The 10,034-nt window shown below is 38.7% G+C and overlaps 2 protein-coding genes across 3 annotated transcripts in view; both read right to left on the reverse strand.

Annotated features, from left to right (window-relative positions):
• Window positions 1-3,931, reverse strand: part of creb3l3l (cAMP responsive element binding protein 3-like 3 like) — a 7,825-nt gene extending 3,894 nt beyond the window's left edge. Inside the window, exons 1-9 of the mRNA XM_014002541.1 lie at window positions 3,826-3,931; window positions 2,638-2,778; window positions 2,158-2,551; window positions 1,256-1,365; window positions 1,032-1,124; window positions 682-788; window positions 388-456; window positions 202-286; window positions 3-87 (exon numbers count right to left, since the gene is read on the reverse strand). Coding sequence (XP_013857995.1) covers window positions 3-87; window positions 202-286; window positions 388-456; window positions 682-788; window positions 1,032-1,124; window positions 1,256-1,365; window positions 2,158-2,551; window positions 2,638-2,778 — 1,084 coding nt within the window. The 5' untranslated portion in view covers window positions 3,826-3,931. The remainder of the gene's footprint in view (window positions 1-2; window positions 88-201; window positions 287-387; window positions 457-681; window positions 789-1,031; window positions 1,125-1,255; window positions 1,366-2,157; window positions 2,552-2,637; window positions 2,779-3,825) is intronic.
• Window positions 3,932-4,432: 501 nt separating this feature from the next.
• Window positions 4,433-10,034, reverse strand: part of nim1ka (NIM1 serine/threonine protein kinase a) — a 12,281-nt gene continuing 6,679 nt past the window's right edge. Inside the window, exons 2-7 of one of the 2 annotated variants that reach the window (XM_014002667.1) lie at window positions 9,046-9,207; window positions 8,007-8,340; window positions 7,740-7,852; window positions 6,413-6,534; window positions 6,183-6,329; window positions 4,433-6,005 (exon numbers count right to left, since the gene is read on the reverse strand). In XM_014002667.1, coding sequence (XP_013858121.1) covers window positions 5,247-6,005; window positions 6,183-6,329; window positions 6,413-6,534; window positions 7,740-7,852; window positions 8,007-8,281 — 1,416 coding nt within the window. In that variant the 5' untranslated portion in view covers window positions 8,282-8,340; window positions 9,046-9,207 and the 3' untranslated portion in view covers window positions 4,433-5,246. Of the gene's footprint in view, window positions 6,006-6,182; window positions 6,330-6,412; window positions 6,535-7,739; window positions 7,853-8,006; window positions 9,208-10,034 lie in introns of both variants that reach the window. The other variant, XM_014002666.1, reaches the window with a different exon arrangement.

Below are 10,034 nucleotides of genomic sequence, written 5' to 3' on the forward strand. Positions count from 1 at the left end.
AGGTGTGTAGAGTTCATTCTGCTTGGCGTTTCCACCAAACGGATTAACTGACGGGAAGATGATGAGGCAGAAAGAGAGCAGGAACACCTAGTAGGCAAAACATAAGAATGTGAGAACGAGAGCAGCCAAAAAAAAAAGTGAATATTCTGTCTAGAGACCAAAAAATGGAAACAAATAAGCTAAGAAAACCAACAAATTTACCATAATGCAAGTGCTGGTTGTGCTGGCCTTCATAGTTGACATCTTCACTATAGCCTGAAGTTTCCTCAGCTGTTCGATCAATGATCTTTAAGAACAAGGACACACTTAGATCCCTGAAGCTTCCTTTTAAATTAAATATGTGCATTAAACAATACAAGTAAAGAAAAGTTATACAAGATTTCTTACATGTTTTGTTTCTGAAGCATCTGGACTTTTTTCTGAAGTTCAAGGTTGTGCGCAGTGCAAATGGCAACCCTGTTTTATAAAATCACGTAATTAGCTTTTCAAATGCAAACGCATAAACCAAAACAAAACATCTGAATAACTTAAATCTTTACTGAAACCACACAGCTGGGCTTTACAAGTGGGGGTCTGTGGGCCTGGTGACTTCTGCCCGGCCCAACAGAGACTATTTCAGCAGCCCCCTGAGCAACTTAGTTGAATAGCCCTGCCATACAGACATGATAACTCAATCCTCACCTGTTTTCCAGTCCATCGACATACACTTTCTTCTTCTTGCGGCTCTCCTGAGCAGATTGCTTGTTACGGATCTTCCTCCTGACCCGCTTCAAAGTCCTTTCCTCGGCCTGTTACACAAAGTAAACTAGGCTTTCACCACAGTGTTGACATGACAGGTGAAGATGTGCATGACAACCCTGAAAAACTACAGCAGAAAAATCAAACCAAAAAATAAATAAATAAATAAAAAAGGCAGGGGTGATAAATTTTAAAACATGAAATGAAGTATTATAGAGACGAAATACACAAAGACGCACATGTTCACAAATGGCAAGTTAAAGTTAATACAGAAAAACAAAATCCCAAATTACCTTTGTCAGAGGCATGTGTGTGGGAATGGTAGCACCTTCTTTTGCCAAAAGACGCTTCTCTTCCTCAGTGAGAACGATTTCTTTAAAGTGGAACTAGATAAAAAAAACAAGACAAAACATTGAATGGTTTTGCATGATGCACCAGTCAAAATCTTATGGACTATTATAAAATATAATCATATTTTCTTATGTGTATTTTTGTTATGTTAGCATTAGAAACTGACTTGATCTTCTGTGTCCAGATCTGTTGAATCCTCTACAGAGTTTTCTATGGACAAAGTGCAGGGCAGCTCGTTGCTAATGTCCTCCTCCATCACATCACTCACCAGGTCATCTGTCACATGAAACAGATCATTTTMAAYGAAYGTAATCTTATTTTCAGATCTTCTAGRTCAAATGTGTCAAACTCAAGSCCGGCGGGCYAAATATGGCCCGGTACGGCATTTTATGTAGCACAAGATAGCTTAAAATATGTATTAAACTACAKCTCCCATAATGCATGTTGATTATTTTTTCAGTGTACCACTAGGTGGAGGTGCATAGAGTTCAAATGAAGTCAGTAGCTGGTAGCCAGCGAAATTTGATGTGTAAAATCTACATTTAGCCGCATTTTCGCTAGCTACTTATGTTGCGMCCCAGTTGGACTGGGAAGTAGGAWTTTCCCACTTACACGTCATAAATTTACCTGGAATGCCCCTAATGGGAATTTCCTGACATACAATGGGATAATTCAGAATTCAAGGCAGCAGCTACTTACAACTTAACAGTGAGTAAAACTGTTTTACTTTTAATAGTATTTTTGCATTATTTATTTGACATTTAGTCGGTCGTACACGTAGTACTTTTCACTGTTTTATAGGAAGACATGTTAAAACATGGTTTCTATGCACAAAATACCACATGGAGCTCAGTTATTGCTTGTTAGCAGTGCTCAGCCGTAGCAATGAGACGAGTAACGTGATATTTCCTGTTTAATCCAAGTTAAACACGAAACGTCAAAGTTAATTACAACTGGCCCTTTGAGGGATCATGTGGCCCCGAAAATGAGTTTGACACCCCTGACCTAAGTTGCCAAACACAAAACGTTGTCATATTTGATAAACTCCACAGAATTAACAACACATACCCAAGTCGATGAAGACATCCATATCTGGCTTCTCGGCCCGCACGCTCTCCAGCACRTCCATGTCCCTGGCTCCAGTCTGCAGCAGGGAGTAGCTGTGATCCGCATGGACTGTTAAGGCCTCAAAGCTCTCGGCCTGCAACTCTGCAGAGGTCAAAGCAGGATCTGAATGCACCGGGCTAGGGTGTGAGTAGGACGGGCTGGGTACAACATCACTTTCACTGCCATGAGGACTCGGGCATCCCAGGACATTGTTGTTTCCAGCCCCTGTGCTGCTGTCGTCAGATATGCCACTGTCACTCCCCACTGGAGAGTGAGAAGGACAGAAGGCCTCCGTTTTATCCTCTACGTCCAACAAGCTGGACAGAAAATCTTCAGTGTCCAAACCTGTCAGCATCTGAAAGACAAAAAAAGAGAGTTGAAGTCTAAAGAAAACGCCACAAGCAGAATCATTTAGAGTTTTCCTATTTTGGGGATTCTTACATCTTGCTCAGACAGCCAAGCATCAATGAGGCCATTCTCATCAGGATAAAAGGGCTCCGTGAATCCATCCTCTCCATTGTGGAACAGCAGCCCTAACAGGTCTGCTCCGTCCATGTCTGAGAGGTCTTCAGAAACAGACATCTAAAACAAAACAAAGAAAAATAAATAAAAAAAAGTTTTATTACAATGGTATCTTGGATCATATGACAACGTGCTTGCACAGACCAAAAACGATGACATTTTTGTTGATTTGATTTTTGGGACATCTTCTTTTTGTTTCACAATTTGCAGTTCGGAAATGTTATTGTATACTCATTATGGTGATCCCATTGACTTTATTAACAAAATCATAAAAATAGGAATTGTTCAATTTATTCAGTCATTTTTAGGATGCAATTTAATGTGCTGTGGGGATGTCATTGCTGTGTTTGCATTTTAAAGCAAACAATGAAGACTGTGTTATTGGTTGACAGTCTCAATGGATTCCATTTATATGGTATCACTGCTTACTCAGCTACTATTACGCTGAGGAGACAAAGGGGCTTCCTTGTGCTTGGTGGTGAGTTTTTGAGAGACACGTGGCAGCTTGAGGAGAATCGTGATTTATGGTTTTATTTCTTGTGTGTTGTTTTTGTTTGTTTATTTATTTCAAATGTAAATATTGAAAAATTGATTATGCTTCCCCTGAAACGTCCGGTATTGCATCACTGGTAGATTTCATCATGACCTCATTCTTAATGAGCCCCGCCCCCATCAGCCTTCTTTGTCATGTGATCTTCACAATATCCAGTATCAAAACAAATAATGTAATCATTAGGGTCAAAATGGAAATTAAATGCGATTAACTGAAAACAATGTTAAATACAGATGAAATGCAAAATACTGCTGGGTGTCTTTTGTATAATGAAAATTGTTTTTTTTTTTTTTTAACAGAACAATGGTGTCTTTGAGTGTAACGTTAAATAGCTAAAGAAAATCGCCTGCTAAAGAAGCCGCAAGCCGTATGATTCATGGTCAAATAATGTAAACTGAAACAGGAAAAGCAGAAAACGTCGGCATCGACGGCTGTGCTCCTGATTAAAAAAATCAACTAACCACACATCATTTTGAGGGCGTGGTCCCTCGTATTATTAAACAACCGCCGACAAATATTCAGAAATAGTTCGCTTAACTTATAAGTATTCTCACCGTTTGGTGACAGAAGAGAATATCCAACTCAAATGAGTGCGTCCAGGTGTCTCTCGAATTCTCAACTCAGCTATTTCCTTGAGGACGTCTGCAGTTCGAACACTTCCTTGTGAAACCACCTTCCAACGAGGCAAAAAACGCGTCATCACGTAAAGGCGGAAACGAGTTCAGTACGTGACCTTCTCAAGGGGTTCTGGGAAATGTAGTAAAAGACCACATTTCATCATTAACCTCATTTATGGAATCATATAAGAACGGTCCGAGATGAAGCATTTAAAACAACTTTGTTAAAGTAATAATCATCAGAAAATATAATAAATAAAAATATGCAATTACTATTTTGGTTATCTTGAACATATTTGTTGTTAAAATAGTTTTAATCTGTTTGCATTATTTAGCCATATTTTGCTGTAAAAAGGAAACAGTAGTATAAAACAAATATAGATATTAATGCCAGTGAATAAAGCTTATTTTGGATGTATTTACTGATAAGAAGTGGTCAGTAGTTATGTAATTGTAAAGTACGAACAAATTTTTAAATCCTAACGCCACTCTAAATTATACACAAATAAAACTAATATAAACCTTATGTAATGAGCCAACACTGTTTAAATTGTACATTAAAATTTATTTCAGGCTGTGCATTAGTACAGACATGACGTAAACAACTTAAATACATTGTTAATTTGTTTCAGCAGTACCTGAAAAATATACTTTTGCCACTTGAACCAATAGTTTTAGTAGCAGATATCTCAGCAGTCCAAAGCTTAATTTCATTTACTAGCTTTTTCAAGCCAAAATGAAAAACAAAAATGTCACCAGTCATACCATCTCACAGAGATACATCTTATAAGATGCAAAATCTCCATTTGTATGATCATAAACATCAATGAAATCAGTTTATTAGATTTCATATTTCAATAAAAAATCTAAGGCATTTGAGGAAAGTGCAAGTAAAGATTAAAGACAAAACATTTAATGTTTAGTGTCTATATTTCGCTAGTTTTTCAACTTATCATGCTTCTAGTTTCGTAGCTTATTTCTACTATATTATGATTTTAGAGTCTGTTATTTCTGCCCAGAGGCGGAAATATCTGCTATATATGTTGTAAACTAATTCTGTATGCCATCTAATCATTACACTGATTTAAATAAATCATTACAATTCAATATTTTCCAAAATCCTGTTAATAAAACAGTCAATAATGATCAAATTACAGCAGCATTCTCACAGAGACTACATTTCCTTACAAGAAGAGAGACACTAAAGTAAGAAATCTCCAGTTTCAAGAGCTGAATGAGTTTGAAGTGCCATTACTTTATTTATACTACTGGATTGAAAAGCCTTTAAATGGAATCCATGCAGTTTCATCCCAGATGATAAAACCGTTTCACTTCCAGAGCGGAGCCAGCTTTTTCTGTTACAGAATCACACAGAGTTTGGAGGTGTGCTGTAGAGTTCTGTACGCTTTTAGTCGTTCCTTTTTGTTTGTCGTCTTCGGTGCAGCTTTCTGTGTGAGGGCGGGTGCGTTCTCAACAGCTCGTCTCTTTTGAGCCCGGTGCAACAGGATTCGATAGACTCCAGTGATGGAGCTCCTGCAGTCTTTCCCCTGGTTGTTGAGGATGTGCTCTGGAGTGATTCCTAGTGTTTCTAGAGCTGCCTTTACCTCCAGCTCCTCCTCCAGCAGTTCAGATGGATCACTCTCAGCTAGATATGAAGGGTCTAGTTTAAAGGGCTTCATGGCACATGGGAATTCCACGGGGAGCAGCCACTCACAGCCCATCATCTGCTCCACCGTGTAGCGATCAGATGGTACGACCTGAAGGATTCCTCTGATGAGCCTCTGGCACGCCTCTGGCACCCAGCTGGGCAGCACGTAGGCCCCGTCCATGATGCACCGCTTCAGTTTGGCCACGGTGTCGGCCCTGAATGGCATGGTGCACGTCACCATGAAAAACAGCATCACCCCAAGGGCCCAGATATCTACGAAAACGCCAACGTAATGCTCATCCCGAAAGAGCTCTGGTGCAGCATAAGGCGGAGAGCCACAAAAGGTGTTGAGTGTCTCATCGCGGCGGCTCAGCGTGCTAAATCCAAAGTCCCCCACTTTGACACAGGTGCTGCTGGTGTAGAAGACATTTTCTGCCTTCAAGTCACGGTGGATGATGTTGTTCTCATGCTGCGAGAGATCAAAAGAGAAGATATATCCTTTACCAGTTTTGCAGAAATTGATGTCTCATTTTATACTCTGTTACAATACAAAATGTCACATTCAAGCTTCATATAAATGATTGCATTTTGAGATGAGCAATTCTACTCAAATCTACTTTTTCATTATAAACTGATACGCACTGACCATGTGTTTGACAGCAGAGAGGATCTGAGCAAAGACGAGCTTGCTTTCAGTCTCAGGAAGTTTTCCTTCTGTAGTAATCTTTGTATAGAGCTCCCCTCCACTTGCATACTCCATCACTAAATGTAAACGTGACAACGTTTCCACCACCTAAACAGGACAATGACATGTCAAAGTAAAGAAGACTGGACTTTGCCTCGTATTTGTGATCACAGAGTCAAAATTAGACAAACCTCAAAGAGGCGTATGATGTTGGGGTGATGTAGTTTCTCCATGCTTGAGATCTCTCTGGAAAGCAGCCTCTGAGTCTTCTGATCCAACTTGGTTTTGTCTAAGATCTTAATGGCCACTTTGTCTGGTGATACCAAAGGAGAAATTTATGAGCAGTTATATGACAGAACAGCAAACCTTTGAAGAGTCGCTTCATTTTAATTCACTACTTTACATTATAAACTGATTTCCCAAATTCCAATGCAAATTGCACATAAAATAAGACATTTATTACATTAGTTTTAATTTATTATAAATAATTAAAAAATGGGAATCGGATATCCACTTACAAACAGCAGTAAACTGACAATCAGCTCTAACTAATTTTGTGGAGAATTAGCTGCCCTCAGAAACCACTTTTCTTGATTATATTCTTGCATGGGGTGAAATTCAACTTTTAGCACAATCTTATATATAAATTTGCTTTTGACTTTGCACAGAACATGTCTCCAACTCTACGCAGGTAAGTGAAAACGTGGCGATGCCTCGATTAAGATAATGCTGATTTAATTTTAAAAAGGTCTAAATACTGAATAAATATTAAATTCGACTGAATGAGATCTTAACTGTATGCCTTTAAATCATTTATGGACATACACAAAACGGTTCTCAGGTGACTGATTACAGAAAAGTTCTTAAGTAGCAAAATGGTGTTGAGATATCTAATTGTGCTTGAGTATGCATTATTAAGGCTGGTATTGGGCTCTGTTTCAGCTGCAGTCTAGCTATCAATAGGAGCCTTCAAAATGTGTTGCAGCTCATATCGTTTTTAGTCTAGGTTATACTGTTTACTTGCACATAAAGCGTGCTCATTCAATGAAGAAGCCAAAAGTAGCTAAAATGCAACACCTGAACACAAAGTGCACACAAACTAAGAGTTGCACACTCCTTTCTTCTGTCATCTGTAGTCTTTGATGAGGCATGCAGCAATTTTATCTGTGTCTAGGAAAACTTGAGATAGCTAATCAATCCTTTTGGTCAAGGACATCAGAGAGTGTCCTTCTTCATGGCTGAATCAGCCCCCTGACCAGGTGTACATCACATTGTTATTGAATTTCTGCAAAACAATATACATTTTTGCATCAAAGGCCACTGATGGAAATACCATATCATGAAACTATTACCTAATCTAACACAGGAACCTTTGATTCCTTTTAGGAATAATTCTCATTTCAAAACGCCTTGGATCCCAGCAGTTTTAAATTAGGCTAAGCTGTTACATTATGTCATTTTGCTGATGTTTTCAAAAGATATAATGTGTAGTCACATTGATAGTGGGGCTGGTTTTACCTTTGGTGAGAGCATGAATCCCTAGCTTGACATGGGAGAAATTTCCACAGCCGATTTCCCCACGGATCTTGTAGAAGGCAATTCTTCGACCCACTGTCAGCTCACGGACCACCCTGTGACCAGATTACAAAACAGTAGTTGTGACAATAACATTTGACACGATTTAACAGTAAAATCGCCTGAGAAAGAGGACAAAATCATTTCTTACTAAAAATTTCTAGCAAAAGAAATTGCACACCCTTTTTTAAAACAGGTTTTTAAGCCTACCTTTCATCCTGGCACATATCCAGATTGAGCCTTTCCAGTGGAGTGAGGCGGCGGACGGTGGCTCCCTCGTCATCTGTGTTGATGTCCGAGCTGTCTTGGTGGCTCCAGCGACTAAACCTTTGGCCACCAGCAGCTGCGACCGTGCCAGTAGCAGTACTTCCGACAGACTCCCTGGCGTCTGCCTCTGAAACTGAGCAGTTGCCGGTGGCTGCTGCTGTCCCAGCCCGGGCTTCAGTCCCATCAGGGTTGCTCTCAGAAGGGAAGACAGCAGTCATCCTTCAAGAGACGCTCTGGGTGGAGTTGGTCTTAGGTCATAGCGAGGACAGATGCAGAACTGGATGTAAAGAAACGGCAGTCATTTAACCATTTTACACTAAACAAATCTTAACAAAATGGTTCTAACAATTGAATCAAAGCTCAAGTTAATAATACAGAGTAATCCTTGCTGTCAGTCTGTCAAAAAAATTAAAACAAATGTTCCGTAATTCACAACATGCACACAACTTTAACATTTGCTTTCACAAACAGGCAACAAAAAAATCTTCAAATGCTATAAAAATTATAAACACCAAAAAATACCAAATTAAAGTAAATGACAGCGTTAAATGAATGGCCCAGTGTAAAATCTGATCACAAACTGACTGAAACTGGACTTACCTTCAGATTTGCGCTATTTACAAGTTAAAGTATTTTTCTATTCAGCCTGGTCCAAATACTACTGCTGTTTAGACAACTTAGTGTTATTATAAATAACTTAGCTTGTATTTTAAGTTAAAATCTTTATCTAGTCACAGCTAAGGGTCAAGTAGAGGCTTTATCCAAAGTATCCCCAGTACGCTCCAACTGAAGCTGACTGAGCTGTTGGAGCCGTTTAGCATCTGAGGCTTGAAGTCTCCGTGTTGTTGCATTTTTCAAATTTCCACTTGTTCCGTTTTTTGTTGTCGCATTTTTTTGAATTTCTTCCTCCCCTTAGCTGCTGACTGAAAAGATGACGAGTGTAAATATCCAATGAAGCGTGTAGTATCTGATTCATGCTCACCGTTGGTGGTGGGAGCTTTAACTGACTGTTTTGACTCTGCAGGGTATTAATAGGCCACAGGGTGAGGAGGAGGGAAGAGGAGAAGGATGCGGGAGGTTAAAAGAAAGAGGCTGAACAGATGATGGTGAGGAGGGGCAGCCATGGGGTAACTGCCAGGGCAACCTGCAAAGAATCACAAAAGCAATGCAAAATTTAAAAAAAATACACTTTCTATTTTTATCTTGCTATTTATGATATCTGTTTTAATAGTTTTAATAGATTTTTTTGTTTGTTTTTTTGTTCACTACTTATAACACAATTTGAATGAATTTAGTAATTTTTCCATGTTACTCAGGAAGAGTTTGTCTGGACACATTACATGAATAACCATTATCATTTCATCAGCAGAGTATGAGGGATTACTGCCAGTCCCTCCTTTGTTTTAGTGTGTTTGTGTAATGCTTGTGGTTGTATAAGAGTGCAAGCAGGTGATAACTGAATGCTGCTCTGAGAGGAAATCTCTAACAACACCCCATGAGAATAAAAAAAATCAGCAGTGACAATGACTCATGATTATGCAATAATTTCTATGTTCCAAATAAAATTAAATTTACATTTATTGAGCTGCACATTTCAAGATATCAAATTCCCCGATTTGAAAAAAGACTTTAATTAGTTGCAATTTGATGGATTTCTCTTGTTAAATTAGAGAAACATGAGTTATCCAACAATAACTGGGTGTTTACGAACCTTTAAAGTTTGTCATCAAGTATGCTAAAGAGTAGAGTGGAAACAGTAATGAAAACAAATCACTAGGCCTGTCACGATAACAAATTTTGCTGGATGATAAATTGTCCCCGAAAACATTGCACTAAACAATCGAAAATTTTGTTTTGAGACACACACATCACTTACACAGCTTATGGAAGTTTATAAATTTGAGTATGTACAGTGGGTAAAATAAGTATTGAACACGTCACCATTTTTCTCAGTAAATATATTACTAGAGG

The sequence above is a fragment of the Austrofundulus limnaeus genome, unplaced genomic scaffold, assembly GCF_001266775.1.
Source record: "Austrofundulus limnaeus strain Quisiro unplaced genomic scaffold, Austrofundulus_limnaeus-1.0 Scaffold14, whole genome shotgun sequence".
NCBI classification, from domain to species: domain Eukaryota; kingdom Metazoa; phylum Chordata; class Actinopteri; order Cyprinodontiformes; family Rivulidae; genus Austrofundulus; species Austrofundulus limnaeus.